The 21,976-nt window shown below is 48.3% G+C and overlaps 1 protein-coding gene across 1 annotated transcript in view; it reads right to left on the minus strand.

Annotated features, from left to right (window-relative positions):
* Positions 1-5,039: 5,039 nt before the first annotated feature.
* Positions 5,040-21,976, minus strand: part of GATA3 (GATA binding protein 3) — a 20,357-nt gene continuing 3,420 nt past the window's right edge. Inside the window, exons 2-5 of the mRNA XM_019543977.1 lie at positions 21,422-21,501; positions 19,315-19,486; positions 12,968-13,093; positions 5,040-7,098 (exon numbers count right to left, since the gene is read on the minus strand). Coding sequence (XP_019399522.1) covers positions 6,814-7,098; positions 12,968-13,093; positions 19,315-19,486; positions 21,422-21,501 — 663 coding nt within the window. The 3' untranslated portion in view covers positions 5,040-6,813. The remainder of the gene's footprint in view (positions 7,099-12,967; positions 13,094-19,314; positions 19,487-21,421; positions 21,502-21,976) is intronic.

Consider the following 21,976-nt stretch of genomic DNA (forward strand, 5'->3'; position numbering starts at 1 on the left):
CTCTTGGTCTCCAAAAACACCCAGGCCCTGATTACTTCCACTGGCAAAGTCTGTACGCTAAGCAAGCAGCATTTCTCTACGCAGTGGGGGAGCAGGCTATGAAGCACACTGCCGAGGTCAGCAGTAAGGCGAGTGAGCGCTGTGTATTCTCAGTTCAAAGAGGTGGGTGGACAAATTTTGGAAAGTGTGACTCGGGGTAGAGATGCTGAACTCGAGTCCTGGGGTTAGCACGATAAAAATTCCAGTCAATTTTGTACTTGAAAAAGCAGCAATAAAGACAGGTGCTCATAATGGACGCTCTACCTGGCCTTTGCATCTCCTGATGCAAAAGGGCTGGTCTGCCTCACAAAGATAACAGGCATTCACTCGGTGACATCAAATGAATGGCTTTAGCATGCACAGCGGACCCAGCTCCCCAGTACAGCTTATCATATCTCATAGATTTTTTTCACCCCTTTTCTGATGACCCTATTGAACTCCAGAGGGACAGGATTCAGCAAAAATGAAAGGGGTTTATTTTAATATTACTGTAGGCATTAGGGCTGTGCAAAATTTCACTGCATGTTTCATTTCGAAGCTGCTTCAATGCATTTCAAGCTCGAATGAAACAAAAAGCATCGAAACAGCTTCAAAAGTTTCAAAAGTTTCAAAACGTTTTGAGTTTTGAAGCAGCCCGGGGGTGGGAGGCAGGGGAGAGCCAGGGCTGCCTTCTGAGAGTCTCCGCAGCCCCGCGGGGAGCACAGGCCTGGCCGGCCGCAGAGGGTAGGCGGGGGTGCACGGTGGCAGCACGAGGCAAGGCCAGGGAGGTGGCACGGAGGAAGGAAAGGTTGGGGAGGCAGCAGGGAGAGAGGGAGGGTCATGGTGGCAGTGCACCACCTCTACCCTGCCACTGGGCCCCAACAAAAGCCAGCAGGGAGGGGAAGGGGGGACAACGGGAAGGAGACAGGGTCACAGTGGTGGCACGCTGCCACCACCCTGCCAACAGCCAGGAGGAAGGGAGGGAAGTGGGGAGAGGCGGCAGGCGGACATGGGCTGGGCAGACCCAGAAGGGGGGTGAGGGGGGAGCGGCACCGGACCCAAAGCGGGGGAGAGGGGCAGAGGTGGGGTAATGGCCCCGGACCCGAAGCTGGGGGATGAGGGGAGCAGGGCCAGACCCGACGCGCCAGGGGTGGGGCCTCTGTCCCCCTCCATCCTCACCATCTTTCCTAATAAGCAACTTGCTAGTTATTTTATAATTATCAGAAAATCTATAAATCTACCCCAGAGTGCTTCTCAGGAAGTAGATTCATGTATCTGAGCATCCTTATAGATACATATGAGTGTGTAAATCAGAGGCGGGCAATTATTCCGGGCGGAGGGCCGCTTATTGAGTTTTGGGAAGCCATCGAGGGCCGCATGACAGGCAGCCAGAGGCAGATAACTATGCATTTTCTAAATGTTTTAGGGGCCCCGCAGGCCAGATAGAATGGCCTGGCAGGCCGCATCTGGCTCGTGGCCTGCATTTTGCCCACCCCGGTGTAAATAAATATGTATTTGTGTGTGTCAGAGTGAGAGCGAGAATGGATATGAATGTGTGGGCATGGGTGGCAGGAAAGTGCATTTATTTCCTTAGAAATCAACCTGGCATAGATTTATAGACGTCTGGGTAAATTGTTAAATATGTTCAGCAGCTCTGAGGCTCAGGATGGAGTGGAGTTCTCTAGAAATAATTAAGGTGTATGTGTATGTACGGGTACATACATGTATTTAGCTATGCATATGTATGCATGCGTGTGTGAAAATGTAAAATAAATCTCAAAAAGTTGTTGCGAGGTAAATTCATGTTGGTAAAATGCAGCAAGCTCCTCAGATGAAATTGCAAAGCATAATTGTTATCGCAGACGAATTAAAATTGTCGAGTTCAGACTGGGCCAAGTTCCAAAGCCAAGCGCCACCACCGTCCTGGGGTAAGTGCACGTGGGAGATGCCTTTGGTGGTATTAAGGTAGGGTGGGACTCAAATTTGAAACTCAGTAAAATCCCTATCCCGGCTTCTCTCTAGTTTACAGACAGCCAGCCCTAACGTCCCTGTTCAGACCCAGGTCTGATCATTATTGTTTTCTCAGAATTGCTAAATATCTTTAGGAAGCAGACTCGTTAGTGATAACCTCTGCATGCCGGATGCCAATGCGTTTCACTTTTGCAAGCTACCGACATCTCTGCTCCTTAAAACGAGTTCTTGCCGGGTTTTAGCTCTGTGGTCATAGCCAGGCCTCGCACAAGGGAAAAATATTCTCATTGCAGAACTAAAAATAGTAGAGATATCACAGCAGTTCACATTTGTTCTCCCTAGCATCTACACGATTGGTAATGGATTTGTGAGCTTCCAGACTGAGTCTTCACAGGACGGACCAGAGTTGCAGAGGGGTGTAGAGAAGGGCTGAATTTAAATTGTAGGTCGGATCCTCAGCTGGTATAAGGCACTGTCCGGGTTTACACCAGCTGGTGATTTCTGGTTTAATGGAGCTAATGAGTGTAAGAAGAGGACTGTGATTCTAATATAGAAACAATCAAGCAAGTGATTGACCTATAATATTAACAGGAACACCTGGGGATAGGAAAGCCTGAAAAGGTTCTGGGATTTAGCTGAAATAAGCAATCCAGGAGTTCAGCGTCCTTCAGCGTAAAGAAAATCCTTTCCTCCCAGGAGAGGACATATACAGTACAGATACTGTCAGCCTTATGGAAAGGTTATCAGGCTCTGGGATGGTCTATGGCAACAGTCCCCAGTCTTTTTCCGCAGGGACCCCACACCCAGTCTGGCCTCCCGATCTCTCTAGAACAAGCTTTCATTCTGATTTTGTATCGTTTCCTCCTTCTCACGCAGCAGCTTAGCACTTCTGGAGTTAACCACAACTCAGAAATACAGCCAGCAAGGTGGAAACAGAATGATCAGAAAAGTAACAGGTAAGCCGATGCTTTTGCACCACAGAAAAAAAAGATTAGATTCAAGCTTTCAGCCAAAGACCAAGAGATATTTTTATATTAGAGGAAGCAAGACATCCTGGATGCTCGATCCACCACGCACAGAATGAATTTAAACTTAAAAGGGACGTGCATACAAGAAAGAGTGGTCCAAAGTGCATCTATGAAACCCTACTGATGGCAGTGGAATTTCACTAGAATAAAATACTACTATCCATGCATGCATTTGTATGCACGCCTAGTTTTTACGCACAGAAACACATGCATCCAGGCTTTAAATGTAGGATCACAGGCAGCGCCCCCTCTAAGCAGTGTGGCTCATGCCACGCACGCCACGTGGCTTAGAGGGAACGCTGATCACAGGCTATTTTTTTCTATAAGGCCCACATTTCTTTCAGTGCATCGGGTGGACAATGATCATTCAGGGAGCAGATATTAAGCATTGCTTCTTACTGCTCAACATGTTGTCCTCCCCCACAAAAAAGCTTATTTACCGCACGCTGAGCGCACGCACACACACACACACATATATACTTAGACGTGTGTGTGTGCGCGCACGCGCACGTGCGTGCATGCTTGCATTTGAGTTACCAGAAGTTAAGCACTCTGAATCCCTGAGACAAATACTATCCTGGCTTCACTTCACTGACTTCAGTGAAGCAGTACAAGAATAAGCCACAAGCAGAATATGTCTCCCTCTCCCTGCGTGAAAGATTTTTGGTCAGAAGGCCCGAAACCAGCTTCCATTAAAGCAACTGGAAAGCCTCCAACTGAGTTAAGCATTAGTGAAAGAGTCTTAAATCCCCATCTGATCTAATTTACACCAGTGTCAGAGAGATCGCAATCAATATTGTATTTAGCTCCAACCCATTGATGGCTCTGAGGAGGAAAGGTTGAAGTATTAAGAATTAAAAAATCTCTCAAGCTTAATATCAGCAAAGGATGATTATTTCCTTTGATTTGTCAGCCTAATTGAAAACAGCTTTATAGTTAGCAGATGATTAATTAGGAGCCAACAAGATCTCCATTTGCATCTCAGTAATTGTCCACTCCATTTTATTTCAACATCTAGGCTGGTTGTTTAAAGTAGTCAGCAAGAAAGCAGAAAGGTGATTCACAGCAGACTGTAAAATGGGTGCCATTTGTTTTGGGTTTTCTTTTGCAATTTTTTTCCCCCTACACATTTTGTCAACAAAGCAAAAAGGGAAAAATATGCAAAGTTACAAAATGGTCTGTGTATGTGTATACACCATATGCAGTCTGTCCTCATCTGTGCTAGACCTATTTTGGCTACATTCATTTGGAGACAGGGGGGCAGAGCAGATAAAACAAAGATAAAATAAGAAGCCAAAATCTTATCTGGCCCACTTTGGATTCATCTTGTAAGGTAACAGGAACCAAGGACCTGATCCCGAAGCCCCCTTACATGAGAAATCGTGATTCACATGAACAATCCCGTTGTGATAAATAGAGCCAAGTCATTATTGCCCCGTTTAATCGTGTACCCGGAAGGCAGCATGTATAACTGCACTAGCAGATCAGAAAGGTTGTATTTTGTATTTGCTTTGCCCTGGAGTAAATGATTATGTGCATTTCAGAACGGGGTGGAACGGAGCCCAGTGGGCCTAATTCTGACTTGTTTCACGGAGGTGTAAATCTTACTCGGCATTCATCCCAGCAAATGCATTGGAAGCCCAATTAAGAATGACCCGAGGGTGTGAATACTAGCTGGGAAGTTACAGGTCAGATGAATTCAGTGGTTGCAGTGCATTCATCCGCTGCGGCAAACCTCATTCACGTGCACGTTTTCTTTTGGGGGGGTTTCTGTGAACGTTATTTTGGTGTAATGCTTCCACGAAGTCCACGTGCATGCCTCTGTGTTGCCAGCCTGTATTCTCGTGAGTCCCATGATGTTGGGAAGTCCTTGAAAACACCTCGCTCTTGGAACTGAGCATTCCCTCTCTAACGTCAAAAGTAAGTCTCCAGCCTCGGTGCTGGTAAGGCAAAGCCCGAAACACAAACCACAAAGACCGAAAACACCACAAAGCCAATAAAAAGAACTCAACATTTATTATCTTTTCTCGTAAAGGTTGCTGTTTTCAAATAAAGCGCGTGGTTTCAGGATGCTCAGGGCCAACCTTGCTCACGCTTGCAATGCTATCCTTTGCGTGCCGTTACAGCCCTCCTTCTGCAGGGAGATCCACCCATTTCTTGGAGGCACGGGACTCCGCGCAGGTAATGCTTGCTCCGGCCTCTGGATGTGCAGCGTCTCGAAGGTTATCGCTATACAGGGAGCTGGGCTAAAGCAGCAATTGCTAGCGCAAAACATAAGGGAAGCCTGTTACCGCACAAGATTCCTCAAAAGGTGTTGGGGCCTATAGGCCAAGGGACTTAGGCATCCAAATGTTGTCTGTGCCTTGAAAAACACCTCCGTAAATGGCTAATGTTATCATGGTTACCTTGGTTATCCTAGGAGATTAAACCTAAGCTCTCCAAAGACAGAAACATAAGCTTCTACGGTGGCATTGGCAGCAGCCGGGTCCTGGCACCAGCCCACCGAGGACCCACGCTGGGTTATACCAGCCCTCCGCTAAAAAAATCAGCCACAGGTGTAAGGTAAAAGAGATCTTCCCCTGGTGAAGATCTGTTTGCGGCCCATGTGCCCTGTCTGTCCAGGGACGTGTAACACAACTGAACAGCGCGTTACTCTAACATGCGCGTCATTTCTTGAACAGCCACAACCGTCGCATTGGCCCGAGGCGTGAGTGGGAAGAGACACGATATCGCCCATGCCCACAGCAGCTATTGAAAAACAATCGTTGAAATGAAAAAGGGAAAGAGTTCCCCTCCCCATCCACAGCACAAAACACCTTAAGTCAACAGAATTTAATCTAGTTTATTCTCAAAAAAAGGAGGAAAAGATATGAAAACAAAACAAAAAAAAAAAGCAGGTCTTATCACTAGCAGTAAATAAATTTGTACAACCATTCAGTCTGTATAATAGGATGAAATAAATCTACATCTTTCTTATTTTGGTGCTTTGAATTATACATACAAACAACAATTACAGGAACTTGTTCACAATGCATATAGGCCTGGAGAATGGCTATCTGAAAACCCTCGTTGGCATATCCGTATGTTAACACTGATTGCCCTGAAAACCGTTAGTACTTCCTACGTAAAAAGGCCAGCTGCTTTGAATGAATGATCTGCCTACAGTTTTATTTAGTTAGTTAGTTAGTTAATGCATCCAACATTTGGAGCCAGCCACCGACAGAAGACGAGGCTAGCAGTTTTTGTCCATTTGCTCGTTAGACCCAATTCTTCTTGGTCCATTACTTTAAAATGTCCTCCCCGTCCTTTTTTTTAACATTTTTTGTCTCTTGGAGTCCTTCATGCCCTTCTTTACAGCTACCCAGATGCAATAAAGTCTTCCTCAAATGTACAGTATTTCTTACAATATAAGTTATATGCAATGTTCAGCATTTTTTTCACAGCACTAGAAACCCTGTTCAGTAGGGAATGTGAGTCTGAATGGCTTATTCACAAATGGGATCCAGATTCAGTGGTTAAGAATACATAGACACCATAGTGAGCTCCTTTAAAAAGTGGCAAGCATCACCTTTTTTATTTTCTTTTTTTGTTTGTTTTTGTGGGTTTTTTTGTTTTTCTTTTTTTGCTTTTACGCCTTCAAATCACCCTTTTTTTCTCTTCCGTTTTGTTTTTTTTGCGGGGGAGGGGGCCGGGAGGGGGGGGCTTCCGAATCGATAAACCGCGTGCCTGCAAAAATGCAAGTATATAAAGTAAATCTCATTTTGAGACCTTAAGCATTTAGCAGGGAAGTGTCTCTCTAGCCCATGGCAGTGACCATACTGGAAGGATGGTGAGGTCCGAAAGAGAGGCTGGATGGCGGATGCATCGGTGTCGGTGTTGTCAGCATGTGGCTAGAGTGACTGAAAGGTGAAATGTGGCTGATGGAAGACATGTGTCTCGAGAGGGCGGCGGGATTGAAGGAGCTGCTCTTGGGGAAGTCTTCAAGGTTGTCGTGGACCTTTTTGCACTTTTTGGATTTGCTAGACATTTTTCGGTTTCGGGTCTGAATTCCTTCCTTCTTCATAGTCAGGGGTCTGTTAATCTAAACAAAAACCAATTATTTTTTTTTTGCTTCCATCCCGTCTCCCCAAATTACCGCGGCAGGGACTCACCGACACAGCGCCAGCCCTTGGAAATGACTCGTGAAATTCCAAACCCGAGCGAGGCTTTTGGAGGGGACAAAACAAGCAAGCAAACAAACGGAGCTGGTAGGGTTTCATGCTTGCAAAGAGCGATTTAGTAGCTTAGAGTAACCAAAGGGTTTCAGTTACCCTGTTCCAGTACACTCGGTAATTGGAGTGCGGTTGTGAAACAAGCTGGTCCCTATCGCCGCGGAAGATTCCTTCAAGAAACTGTCTCGCCCCCAGAGGCCTCTTGATAAAGCAAAATCTTAAATCATTAAAGCTAATGGCCCAAGACATGGTGAAATTTCAATCTCATCTCCAAAGGACCTCAAAAACATTCTTGCCACTAAGACGAGCAGGGCAAATTTGGCCAAACACAGAGCAAAACAATGTGCTGTGCTCTACTCTTTCTTTTTTAAGCTCTTACTATGAATTGGCCTGGATGTGGGCTCTTCCTTGCTGGGCTGATTTTTCTGGGGCCGCTTGCAACCATGTGAATTTTGCTGTTGGGAAGCAAATTGCAAATTCGCTTTTGTACGGCTGCATTCGTATTGCATTTCAGGCACGAAGGTTTGCACCAGAATTCATGTATCCATTCAGGGAGAAGAAACAGTGGCAGGTTGACTTAACTCACTTGAAATAGCAATGTTATATATTGACTGAATAATGACTAAAACTCATTCCTGGTCAGAGTTCAAGCATCATGCATACATGTCAGCCAAGCGCCACAAAGGTCTTAAAGCCCAGGTTTTAAAAGCCTTTAGCTGTCTAATTCCCATAAATACCTGTACAAATCTAGACTTCAGATCTTAAATGGGATTGAAGTGACACACAGAACTTGTGCTGCGCTCTCTGCACAGTGGAAAATATCAGCCATACCAAATTTAATCCATCCACACAGCTTATCAAAAGGCCCCCGATACTAATCAATCCCTTCCTTTAATAACAAATTTGAGGAAATCACACCCCGCATGTGGGAAAGAGGCTATGTAGGCCTGATAAATCATCCACTGTGAGCTTTGCTTTCAATGGCAATACACAGTGGTGTGATTATATTGGTCCCACAGTGTCTTGAATAAATTCTTTCATTCACATGTTTCTAAATCAGTGGGGAAAATTCACACCATTGTTTCAGCCTGCAGCAAAGCTCACCTCTCTCACTTTCAAGTTATTGCTTCACCGTAGTGTATGAATCACTAAGGAATTTCTTTTCGCAATCCCCCAGTGAATAAGGTAGGGCGAATATTTTCTCCATCTCAGTGATAGGAAACCAAAGCAGCAAGAGAGTATTAAGTGACTTGGCCCAGATCAAAGAGGAAGCCAGTGGCAGAGTTAGAAAAAAGAATTTAGGTTTTGCTGTCTCAGGCCAGTATCTTTAACCACAAGATCCTCTCTCTTCTCACCTTCATTTTGGTGCATTGGAGCCTTTCACTTTCAGGTCACTGGCTCTAATGCAACCCGAAGTGGGTGTACTTGATTTTTTTAACCATCTGATGGTCTATTTTGAATGAATCAAAGATGTCCCTCCAGTTCTTAGTGAAGCAGAATTCACATAATTACTGGCAGCCTCATTAGCAAGCTAAACTGCAAAGGCTGGGAGAGATTGAGCACGGTGTAAACTGCCTGCTCAGTCTTAAGGACAATTAAGCATGAAGGGCATTCGCGTTGTGGCCTGGGTGGCTTGAACTGCTGCCCATCCGGCCCATCATCTCAGTTCTGCATCTACCACAGTCACAGGAACGCATGGCCCCGCTCCTCTCAGGACAGCTGGCATGCACACATGCAGAAGATCACATGCGGTAGGATAGCAAGTGCCATGAACATGTGTTCTCAGCAGCACAGCAGGAGGAGATATCTGTATGACAGAAAGAATTTTTGCTTTCTGTTGACTTGAAAGTATAGATGCAGCATAATTGAAAGGTCACCATCACAATCGAATCCACGGACTTTCCTGTTTCAACTGCACATAACTATGAGGCCTGGAGGGAAGGCCTTTTCAATGACAACACTTACGAGAAGAACGATAAACACATGCTAAGTAATAAATTAAACAAGCCAAACACACATATATGAAAAGCATTAATTTCAGATGGATCCAATTAATTATGGGCAGTCCAGCAAGGAAATGTGTTCTTTATTTGATCGTATGCAAAATACGGAGGCTTCTACTCTTGGGACCCACAGCTCTGATGCAGCGGAGCTTCTGACTTTTTGCAAAATAAAAGCCCACAGTTTTACCTCTTGAAAAGAATAGCAACTGAACTGTGTGAGCCCAGTCCTTTGCCAGGCTGAGTGCCTCCTGCAAGATCCTGAACACCCACAGCTAGAACTGCAGTCAAGCAAACCTCATGTCTACGGAGTATTGCTTGCAAGTTCAGTGCGTGAAGATCACCCCCAAATGCCTCTGACACAACAGATCAACTACACGGGATAGTCTCACATAGTCGCATAGCCTACATAGGACAGCCTGATCTTGCTCCAGCTGAAGACAAAGGATTTTTTGCCGTTGCTCCCAGTGGTGGTCTGTCATTGCTAGCAGGTTTATCCGTTAGACAGGCTACTATAATGCTCAGTTACTGGTAATCTTCAGGATTTCCTGTACCCTAGAAAGCATGTTGGGATCCTACTGAATAAGGGTCAATCTATAAATGTGAAAAACTAGTCATCCTTAATAGTATTGCTAATGGAGCCTGGTCCTGTTGATGTCAATGGCAGCTTTGCTAGTGACTTCAACAGCAAAAGGAAAAGGCCCCCCACCCAAAGCTATTATCACTCCGCTACTAATACTCTGCTTACCATTGGGTTTGCTTTACCTGTAGGGATCTACTGATGCCTTAAAGAAAGCATGACCAGAAGGGAACATCCTTGATATCATTCCCTCTGCAACATTAAATGGGACCTATCCTGCCAAGGTGGAAATTGTATCAATGGGAGCTTTGCCTACAGGTGTGGGAACCAAAAGTCTCTAGCAAGAAAAAGCCCTGAATCTAATGTGCTGGACTGAAAAGAAAGACAAAAATGAGGGGGAGGGGGAATGAAAAGGCAATGACTGATGCAAAATGGACTTCATATATTTGATCTGTTGTATTCAGGGATTATTCATTACAGACCCTTGTCCTAAGCAATACTGAATGTTTCTTTTCTGGGGTTGGGGGGCCTTAAATTCACCTTTCTGGACATATCTATCACTTCCTTAAGCTGGGCTTTATCTAACGAGATCCAGTGTTCCTGTAACAAGGCAGACTAGGTACTATGGAAATACATAGTGGCAGATATTCATCCCATGTAAACTGCTGTAGTTCCATCAACTTCGGTGGAACGACAGTGATTTACACCCCTGAGGTTTTCCTGTAAATCTATTCCCCTCCAAGGGGAAGCATGTCTACCTGCAGTATTCAAGCCCCCTCTATACCAGTTGATCAAAGGACTCATCTGGCACCATTCACCAAGTGAGTTAGCACAACCTTATTGACCGTGCCTCCCAGACAGATAGCAAATGAGGGGGCCGCAGCTTGAAGGCAACTCAACAAAATGTATGATGCTTGACAGAGGATGGTGGAAATCTCTCACCACACTTGACGCTACCTTTTAACTCTCTGTTCCTCCACACGTCTATACGTGCTGTCACAACACCTTTCTCTCCCTTGAATTTTCTAATCTCTCCAATCTTTGGAGCTCATCGCCGCCTTTGTAGACAAGGAGTCTAATGCTACGCGGGTGAGAGACCGACAGAAATAAACAGCACCCTGACTCTCTCTCTTATTCAAGTCTCTTTAAGTCAATCAGCAAGTGATCTTTTCAAGGGTAAAGCAATGCTTTGGTGAATTGGCTCACAGGCACCCCCCACTTTCCCAGCATGGCAGCCTCTTAGTGTCATCGGCGGTGGGAAAAAGAGGTTCTTATTACTTTAAAGCCTAATTCTTATACCCTTTCTTACACTGAATCATTTCATACTTCACTAGTTATCCCATTTAAGTCAATGGATTCACTTGTAACTAAGATATTACTTGACTGAAGTGATGGTGTCAGAATCTGAACTCGACTGTAGTCTCTACGAGTGGTGGTGTTATCAGCTGAAGGCCCATTTGGGCAATGTGAAAGGGGCTTCCAATCTGCTTGGCACGGGACACCTGGCATACAGCATAAACTTCACAGCTGGATCTGAGCTGCCCAAAAACTGGGATCCAGGGTTTATACTCAGACCCATCTCTATACACAACTTCCTGCTGAAAAGGTAAGAGGTGGATGAGCCTCAAAAAGACAGGTTGGGATACAGACCCAGATGCTCAGAAACTCTGCCAAATGTCTTGGCTACTGAACTGAAAGCTCTGCAAGGGCAAGTTCTCTTCTGAAATCCCTCATCCTCCTGGCTGCCTCTTGGACTGGAAATGTCAAAGAAAGGCCCTTTCCTATGATACGTCAGAGGTTCCCCTGTCGGGGTATAATCCCACTCCCCTTGGAAGCAACGCAGCATTTTCCTTGATGTCACTGGGATGAGAATAGGGCTGTTAACTGATCACATAGGAACCACAGAGCAGAGACAGGTGTGAAAACTGAAAGCGGTGGGGAAGTTAACCAAACCTTTTTTTTTTCAAGCAAGATGCCTGTCACAGCGTAGGCAACAACTCTGGTTCAATACACATACTACATATATATATGTGTGTGTATATATATATATATATATATATATATATAACCTGTTTGTTCATCCTTAAAAAAGGAGCCAGCTTGAAAGATTAAATGGAAAGGATGAAAATGAAGATCAGACCAGTAGCCTTGGCTAAACCCATGTAACCCCAGCAAGCTTTGATGGGTTTGTGTGGGTGTACATGAGGGCAAAATGTAGCCCAATATTTCTAAATGAAACATCAAGCAAACGACCACTAAAAAAAAAAAAAAAAAAACCTGACATCAAAGCAAAGAAATTGAAAGTCTTTTCCTTCTTCTGACATTATAATTATTCTAATGCTATGTATGGAATGAAAGTAACAGTGGGAGCCTTAAGACTCCTTTATTATTCTTCAGTATAACTCTTTTCAGCTCCCTTTAGCTCTTTCCTTAGGGCACCTATCCTTGGTTCATGGGAGCTGTCTTTGCATGGAGCTATTAGATTAAATCTACCAGGCATTTCATTTCATTTCTCTTTCCCTTCCACGAACGAGGCTTTATACAATTAACATTACAGATTTTACAGGCTCCCTAGTCCACTAACTAAATCATGTTCTCTTCAGTTTAGGAATCACTTGTGTCATGTAGGGCAAAAAAATCAAGAGAGCGAGAGAAATAAATAACCATCTGGGGGCTGAAGCAGTAAGGAAAGAGGTGAAGGAACAAGCAAGATCTAAATAATGCCTGGCAGGTCTTGGGTTTTTTCCAAAGTTCTTGTTTGCTTGAGAGACTGGACTAGGCATACAAAGCATATCAGCTTGCAACCCAACATGTCGTGTTTTCCAGTGCGCAGGGTCCAATAAGAGGTGGATATAATCTCTCTCCGCTGATAAACTCCTCCTTTCTTGGCTGGCGCATGGTGAAGCTTTAACGTTACCAATGGAAGGTCCTGTTTTAGAGCACTCCAAACCAGGCCCGTTACATCAATTGTACTTTAATTTTATTTGGAGGGGATCTGGCTCCTTATCCCAGTGAGCGGCCTGACCCCAAGAGGTCTCCCCAGGAGACCAAAGGGTTATTCAGAAGCTCTCAGGATTGGGGCCCATTTAATCAGGGAGGATGTTTCAACGCGTGCAATCGCAACGCAAAGCGCCATCCAAGTGATACAGTTCGACTTACATTGTGCAGCTTGTAGTAGAGCCCACAGGCGTTGCAGACGGGGTCGCCGTTGGCGTTTCTTCTCCACAGAGTAGTAGTGGTGGTCTGACAGTTTGCACAGGATGTGCCTGCTCTTCTCGCTGCAGACTAAAGCAGGGTTGGAGAGAAAAGCATTTGGATTAAAATGACGCAATCAGCCAAATCCCGAGGCAGAGAACACTGACCGCCCCAAACTGACACGCAGCAATAAATGACTCCAGAAATTAGCTTGCGAGAACAAAAGAATAATCCTGAAAATCCCCTCGGTGCCTTAATGCCAAACTCTATAGGAGCTGAACCAGGTGCCCAAGGGCATCCAAAGGTAGGTGCTAAGACTCACGCAGGGCTCAAGCAAATTGGCAGCCCCTTTCAGAGGGGACAAGGATCGCTCTCAAATAATGTCATGCCATTCCCTCTTCTTCCAGACGCTCAGGGCCTGATTCTGACTTTGCATCCTAAACCAACAAGCAAAGGACTCACTGGAAAGATAAGCACTGACTTCAAGACACGTTGGGTTAGACTTTATTGGATATGCCAAGTGTGGCCTCCACTGAGAGTGCTGAAAATGGAAAGACTGGAGATTCAGACCCACTCCTGTAGCTGCAGCTACCTTGAAGCTCATGGATCTACCAATGTCAGGGCTGCACATACTATTGCCAGCCAGAGTGACAGCACCTGACACTGTGATCACATCATTTAAACCAAACTTTTAGGCACAGTCGAGTATGATTTACAGCCTTGAATTCAGAACGTGGAACTTTGCGTCAAACCACGTAGCAAAGGGCACTCGCAGAGCCTTCCTTGTTCCCTATGTGAATCTACCCAGACATCTAGCAACTTCCTGTCGTGGTGCATTCCTAGCAAGGTTCGTAATGAACAGCCACCGCTTAACCCCACTCCATCCCTCCCATTCAGAAAATATAACATCCCTAAACTTCACTACGGGTGGGGCTCTCAAATCAGACCTTTTAATGCCGCACAATTCAGTCCGCCCTTCATGAACACTAAATAGGACCTGAGCTTTGTTTCCCCACCTCTTCATTGGCTTCCACTGGGTCGCGGGTGTGCTAAAAGTTAAGCATGTGCTTAAGTAATTTGCTGATTTGCCAAGGGTAATTCTTGGCACCTTGAAGAACAGAGTCTCATTCCCTTTGTGCTCCAAACCGCCCCATGACAACCTGCTTTAGCTGTATACTGAGGCACACACCGTGTGAAAACACCACCAAGTCTTTAGACACAGTACAGCAAACCCAAACTACAAACATAAACATAAGGGGCACTGTCCGCATTAGCATTATGGTGCCTGGCTTGTGTTAGGGCCACTCACAACATTAAAAGTAATTAACTCTTGGGAAAGGGAATGGGGCTGGTTTTGTGCATCCAGATCAGGGGTTTGATTCTTTAGCCCAGAGGAAATCTGCCCCATGCCTGCATTAACCTGCTGGGAAATCTCTCTATGACCTGATGCAGAGATCTGGTGCGGTGGGAGCGTATCTGGGCTGCAGGGATTAGGTTCTAGCTATGTAGGCCCAATAAGCAAGGTGTGCAGCAATACAGGAATCATTTTAGCCTTGTTTGTGTTTTAATGGCAAAAGACATTCAAAAAGCCTGAGCTGGGATCGATCTAAGTTACACAGAACAATTTAGACCGGTAGCGAACACAACACACATTTGCCCTTTGGTGGGGGGCGGGCAAATCTTAGACCGGGCCAGGCCATTTTTAAATCAGTCTGTGTGTGCCGAACTTCTGTTCTGTCCCAGATGCAGACCAGTTTCCAGTCACTTACACCAATAAAAGTGCAATGTCTGTATCTGGCTTACGTGTGTGTCTGTAGCTGAAAACAGGGAAAAACCCCTGGGTGAAATACTGGTCCCAGGGATTTTGAAAGGCCTGATTGTGTTCATTGAATATGATCAGGATCCAATTTAGAGACCTGATCTCAAGCACTGGAAAGACTCTAAGTTACTTCAACAGGCTGTAGATTGGGCCCAGACCACACAAAAAATAATTGCAAATGTTGTATTTTCTGTCTACTTGAGGCCACCCAAAAAAAAAAAAAAATGCAAGTCAAGGCAGGTGACAAAAGTCAGTCAGCCAGTGATTATGGGCAAGAGAGATATTATCTTATTGTTATATATTGTTTCACTGCTCCCAGGGGGTATTCTAGGATAGCAAGCATGCAACAACCCACTGCGCGCAGCTAACTTTTGAAACCTGGCCACCCTTCTTAGCCCATCACGCATGATTTTCCAGTGCAAAATATCCACTGCCAACACTATATTCAGATTTAAAGGATTATGGTCTGTAAATGCATGCTTGCTAGGAAGAGGGAAAATATATATGTGTGTGTGTGTATGTGTGTGTGTGTGTGTGTGTACTCACACCTTGATCCTAATCTTGCAGACTTAGCCCTGGAAACACTTTTGGCCCATGTGCAACACCAAGTATGTGAGTAATGTCCTTGAAATCAACAGGACCAGACATGTGCTTATAGTTAAGCATGTGCATAAGCATTTACAGGATCTAGGTCCGCAATTGGGCTGAGAGCAGCTTCTGCATATTCAGCTCTCACGGACTCCCATGGACCCTCCAGGAACAGAACAGCAACAGGAGCAAGACTTTCAATGGGAGTTTTTGTTCTGAACAGACAGGAAGGATCAGGCCTGTGGGGATTTCTAAAAACCAGTGATATTTGACTCAGCCCACACAAAAGGAAATGTCTCCTTTGGAGACATTTGGAGGGTTGGTGCAATCTGTGGCTGCCGTTCACAGTAACTCCATACACGACGCATGTAGTTGAAAGGCCAGAAAAAGAAAAGAGAGGAGGCTTGCATAAGTAGCACTTTTTAAAAACCAACGAAACAGCTAAACTGCCCCTTCAGAAGAATAAATCACTAAATTCACCATACGACCTAAAACCTTCTCCCCTCGTTGTGACTGCATGTGATTCTCAGGCCGGGTCGTCTCAGAGCACATATTATCAGAAGAGGATACGATCCTTTGGTCAAGGACTGTATCTTTCATGATGCGCCTTCCTGTGCCGACAACACCATCGTTGCTCAGGAAACAATGCATAATTACACTGCTGTACAAAGCGGGGTTGAAATGAAACTGTCCTGAGGGGGCCTGGTGGGCAGTGAAACCAATCCCAGGCCCAGCCCTCCGCGGATGGGTATAGCAGGGTGCCCGGTGCCCTCTTTTAGGATCCGGGGGCTCTGGGCCTGTACGTAGGTGCAGGAGCAGGAACTGCATGCCAGGCATGGGCCGAAGTGCTTGGATTTCAGTGGGAGCAGCCTATGTAAATTGGAGAGTGTTTCTGAATCTGGGTCCAGGAGGGGTTTTCAGAAAGCTGTGTTCTAAAATTAGATTGGACATGCAAATATTGAATAAAGGCCTGCTGAGGAATTGACAGTAATCCCTCTAAAAATATCGTGCCTGGCTCTGAAACACAAAGCTTCCAACGTGCACCAGGGCAAGCGGGGACAAATAAAACTCGGGGTATTATCCGCTCCTTCTGATGTCACGATATAACTCCCCTTGGCTTCCAAGCAACTAGAAGCAGGTCCCAAATTAGTTCTAGATATTACAAGTGGAGTATGAGCTTACTATATGCCAGGGCAGCAGACCCAAATCCTCCCTGGCAGAACAAGTAATACCCTGCATTTATAGTGCTTCCCCTGCGTAATTCTCTCGAAGAGCTTTACATTCATTAAGGAATCAAGGTCCGCCACCTCCCCCCCGTGGAACGAGGTAGATCTCTTTTGGGCCTTTTGGCCTGCTGACGTAAAGGACGCCATCCAGCTCGCCTAAATGGAGCCCATGCAAAGACAGGCGTTCGCTTCAATGAGCGTTGGCCTGGGTCTGCACAGCTTGACCAAAGCCAGTCACACTCTTCCCCCTGGCTTCAGCGAGCTTTGGAGCAGACCCTGTGAAACCAGCCCAAGGTCACATGCGAAGCTTGTGGCAGAGAAGTGACAACACCCAAGATCCCCCATCTAGCCCCACCATCCTGTGTCTTAACCACACGCCCGGCCTGCTCGCTTTCTCCCTCCCTTTGAAAGTCAAGACAGATCAAGTCGAGCCATAGACTCCTTTTTTTTTTATAGGCATCTAATGACATGCAAATAAAATTCACGGCTCTGTTGACTCCTGACTTTGTGGGGCAGTTTAGCAAAACAAATGTGGTATCAAATGGAGCAGAGCACTCCCTTTTTTCACTTTCTACAGAAAAGAAAAGAGTGAAAATCGAGAAATCTGGCATTTAAATGTTACAGTCTGCCTTCAGCCAGGAGGGACTTTCTGTTGGGGGGGTCGCTTCACCGTAAAGGCATAAAACAGGACATTTTCTTAAAGGAAAAGCCTCTCTCTCTCTCTCTATTAAGAACCCTTTTGAGGTTTGTTTTTTTTAACAAATTCATTCATTTACACGAGTGCCGGGCTGGGGCTGATTCAGATCATTCTTTCCCAGTGTCATCACACTCATTTGAAGCAAAGCACCTTACAGCTGCCCCTTCTTGCTCGCCTACATTCAAGCCCTGTCATATTTGGGTTGGAGAAGAGCTGTTTATGAGTTGATGTTTATGAGTTATCTCCAGGGCTCAGCTATCTGGCAGCGTGGTCCTAGGAAGTTAACTTTGCACATAAAAAGAGAAAAAGGGTAGGGGAGGGTGCATGTGCATTTGTGCGTGCACATGTGCATGTGTGTAAGGCAGGAGGGCGGGAGGGGGAAGGGACAGGGCAGCCCAAACTCAGAATCCAACCAGCACTTCCCTCCCTAGAAAGTCACTCCTTTCTAACGAGGAGATGAAAGATGAGACTGAATTAACTGGGATCAACCTTTTCTTTTCAAGGAAAAGGTCACCGAAACGAGCGGGGCCGTTCCGCCCTGCCTAGTGGTTGCTTGGAAAGGGCCTGAGGAGCTCATAGAAAACACCCGCGTCCTTCTCCACAACTCCCTGTCCAAGCGAAAGCAGCTGCAGCAACCACAATGCTCCTTGCCACGAGGCCCTTCTCTGCCTGCCGAGAGCCTGCCCCCGAAAAAAAACCTCCTGACTGGGCTAAACTTCATATACATGAATAGTGCCATTCAGTGCATCAAGCGCGCTGCAATCAACGGCCTAATGCTCCGGGATGAAAGTTAAGCGTGTAGACAAAACTTTGCGGGATCAGAGCCTCGGAGGGAGCTGCGTTATTTTGTCTGCCGGCTCCGTTCGTAAACTCCTCCGGGGCTGCGATCTGCTCTTCCCCGCTCTCTCAACAGCGCCCGGCATTCCTGTCAGCATTTTTAACAATGAAGCAACCCGGTCCTTGACTCCGAACGTTCAATCACTCCCTAGACAGGGCACATATCTCTCCCCACCCCTCCCCACCATCACTTGATAGATTTTTCCCCTTGTGGTTTGCATGATTATTTGCCAGCGATACTATGAGCCATGTCCTCAGCTTTCAGACTGTTTCGCGGCTTCTAGGGAAATTCACAAACAGATCACCGGGGACCCCGTGCACGCTGCCTATGGCTGCTACAGCCACAGGGCCTGAAGCCATTATTTCTTATGGGGCTGCGTTCACCGAATCCCCCCCATCCTGTGCAGTCGCACGCATGCTTTGCACACTCGCCGTTCAAAGCTTTGCTCAGCTTTGTACGCTCGCCGTTCAGTGGGATTACTCACAGGGACCACTATGCGGGTGCCCTGCTCCTTCCGCCCTTATCTACATCAAGGCTAGGTGACTACAAGCTCCCATCGTGACAGGGCTGACAGCAATATGCGCCCACGTCATTCAGCTCCAGATGACTGTACACGGCGCAAGGCAACAGAGAGCAAGGACCAAAATACAGCTCTGGCGTCTCCCTTTGTAGGGCCGAGGCTTCGTTTCTGCCTGGTCGCCAGTGACCCGGGGAGTGAAATCAGCAGGGAAGTCGTTTCAAAGGGGAAGAAGGACCAGCTCAATCTTGGCCTTCTCCGAAAATCCTGCACCCATCCTGGGCGGGCAGGAAGATCACACATTCCCTACCCTCCCAAGAAGGGATCCCAATTTTTTTTCCATAAATAGGCTTTAAGATCGACGCATTCCCACCCCCATTTGAATGAAAACTCTTGGCTGGCTCCTTTAAGCGGCTCTTAAAATAAAGCCTGGATTTTTTTACAGGCATCAGAGAGGGGGAAGAGCATTGTTAGATAACTTAACAGGCCCAGGCAAGGGCTGGGAGGTGACACCCCCTCTGCAGGACAGCGAGGCGCCCTTCGCCTGCCTTGCCTGGATCTCCCCAGCCAGGGCCGAGGGAGGGGAGCAGAGCCTGGCACTGGACCTGCGGGCGGAGGGGACTTACCAGCCTTCTCTTGGGCTTGATCAGGGGCCGGTTCTGCCCGTTCATTTTATGGTAGAGCCCGCAGGCATTGCACAGATAGTGCCCGGTGCCATCTCTCCGCCAGAGGGGGGTTGAGGTAGCCCCGCAGTTTACGCACTCCCTGCCTTCTGGAAACAAGAGAGCACCGGGATTACTTCAGAAAAGCGGCCAGCCTCACCCAGTGCCGGTGTAGTGGGGCCCCACCCTGCCTCCTAGTACCTTGATCCTTCCCCCTAGAGCCCTGATCCTGCCTCCGAGGGCCCCGATCCTGCCTTGTAGGGCCCCCATCCTGCCTCCTAGGGACCCAGTGCGGTCTTCAAGGGACCTATCTCATCGGGGCAGACAGAATTGGGCCATCGTTTGGAGTCAGTTCCCGCACCAAGCGCAGGGGCTGATTCCTGCAGCTCCCTTCTGGGCTTTGCAATCAGCCTATCCCAACAGGGCAGAGGGGAGGGCAGGGATCATAGGCGCCAGACCCCAATCCTGCTTTCCCCCACACTGCAGGGGATGGAAGCAATGCAGCTGCCCTGGTGAGACTGGAGGTACTGGGGCAGTCCCAGTCCAGCTCAGCCCAGCCCCCCACCGCAGCCAGGAAGGCAGCTTGCAGACCGCAGTCCCAAACCCAGGAGCAAGGGGATAACCAGGGGACAGGCTGGGAGGCACAGGGAGATTCGCCCCCTTCACTGCCGGTCCCAGGCAGGGGCACAACCTTGCACTGGACTGATGGGCAATCAAACCAACCAGCCCAGCCCAGGGGTTGCCACCACCCCCTAAACCCCCCTGGTCAAGGGGCCTGATCAGCGCGCACTGGCCAAGCAGGCCCCAGCCCCAGAGCGGGCGAGCCAGCTGGGCATCCCTCCCTCGCCCCCAGCCACCGGCCAGTGCTGAGGATACTTCCCCTCATCCCCCCGCAGCAGCCTGGCCTGATCCCCACTAGCCCCGAGCTGGGATTTCCATACTAATGATCAGCTGGTGGCAGTGCAAAGCAGGGGCTGCCCCAGGGCGTGGAGGGGGGGAGGACCGAGATCGGGCAGGGACCCCGTGGCCAGGCAGAGGGGATCCTGATTGTGGAGCACAGGCGTGCTGGGGGGAGAGGGGGCAGGGGCTGGGAACGGAGCTAAATAAAACACATCCGGCTATACCCGCACGCGCGCGCACACGCAAACGTGCACATACATAAACATGCCCACATATACACATATACATGTGTGCACCCGTCCACACGCGGATACACCTATGCACACGTGCACTTGTACGCGCCCTCACATGCACACGCGCACGCACACATACACACACATACACACACGCCTAAATAGACACACATCTACGCGCACACGCGGGGGTGCACGTGCCCACGCACGCGTAAACACCTATGCTGGCACGCACACACATACACAGTCATATACGCCCAGCCTGTCATATACACATGGACGCGCATACGTGCGCGCGCACACACCTCTGTATCGACCCACGCGCACGCACAGGGGTGTGCGTATGTACACACGTGCAGAACCACACAAGCGCCCACGCGTAACCTCGCAGGACCGCGGCCGCAGGGTGGGGGGTTGGGGGTTTCCTGCTCCCCGCGGCCCCGCTGCAGAGCCGGCGGGCCGGGAGCCTCGGGGGCCGCGGGGACAGCTCCCGGCGCTGCGGGAACAATGCGGCCGTCGCGTGCAGCCGCGCGGGGATAATGGGATCAGGCGGCGCGGGCCCCGCACCCCCCCACGCGCGCGCGCGCGCGCAGTGTCACACCCGCCGCGTGCGCAGCCATCCGCATCCCGGCCCGGAGACACGCCTGTGCACGGCCCGGCCCGCGCGCGCCGCGCTGGCACACGCACGTGCGCGGCGCTCGTGTCCTCGCAGGCTGTCACCCGCACGCGCACCGTCACAGACACGCACTCGGGCATGGGCGCAAGCACACGGCCACACGCTCGGGCACACGCGTTGGGCAGCCCGAGGGGCCGGCGGGGCTGCGGGGCGGGCGCGGGGACCCTCGGCCTGGCCCTGATCCGGGCCCCGCAGCCCCGCACACGCCGCCTCCCCTCCGCCCCACACGCCTCGGCACACCGCGCACACGCGTGACACGCACCGCACACGCACGCACTCGGATCGTACCCCCTCTGGCACCCGGAGGTCTTCCAGACACTGTCGCTGGCATCCATTACGGCCCTTACACACACACACACCCCCCCCCATGCACACTCAGATCATACATCCTCTCACTTACATGCAGATCTTGGCCATACGCCCTCTCTTGCACACGTCACAGCCCTTACACACACACACCTCTCACACAGACACCCTCAGATCATACACCCTCTCTCTCCCTCCCTCACACACACGCACACACAACGATATACACGGTTTCTAACACACATCACACCCCTCTCCCCACGCAGGTCTCTTACACACGCACTTATACATCACACCCCTTATACACACACCTCTGATACACACCCTCACATTATACACCCTTTCTCTCTCGCACACAGCTCTCTTACACACATCAGACCCCACACACACACTCAGGTCGCACCATCTCTGACATACCCACAATTACACATCAGGCCCCTTACACACACAGCCCTCCCTCTCACAGACATTCAGATCATACACACTCTCTCTCTCACACACACACACACAC

Source organism: Crocodylus porosus, unplaced genomic scaffold (assembly GCF_001723895.1).
Source record: "Crocodylus porosus isolate Cpor-Errol unplaced genomic scaffold, CroPor_comp1, whole genome shotgun sequence".
In the NCBI taxonomy this organism is placed as follows: Eukaryota; Metazoa; Chordata; order Crocodylia; family Crocodylidae; genus Crocodylus; species Crocodylus porosus.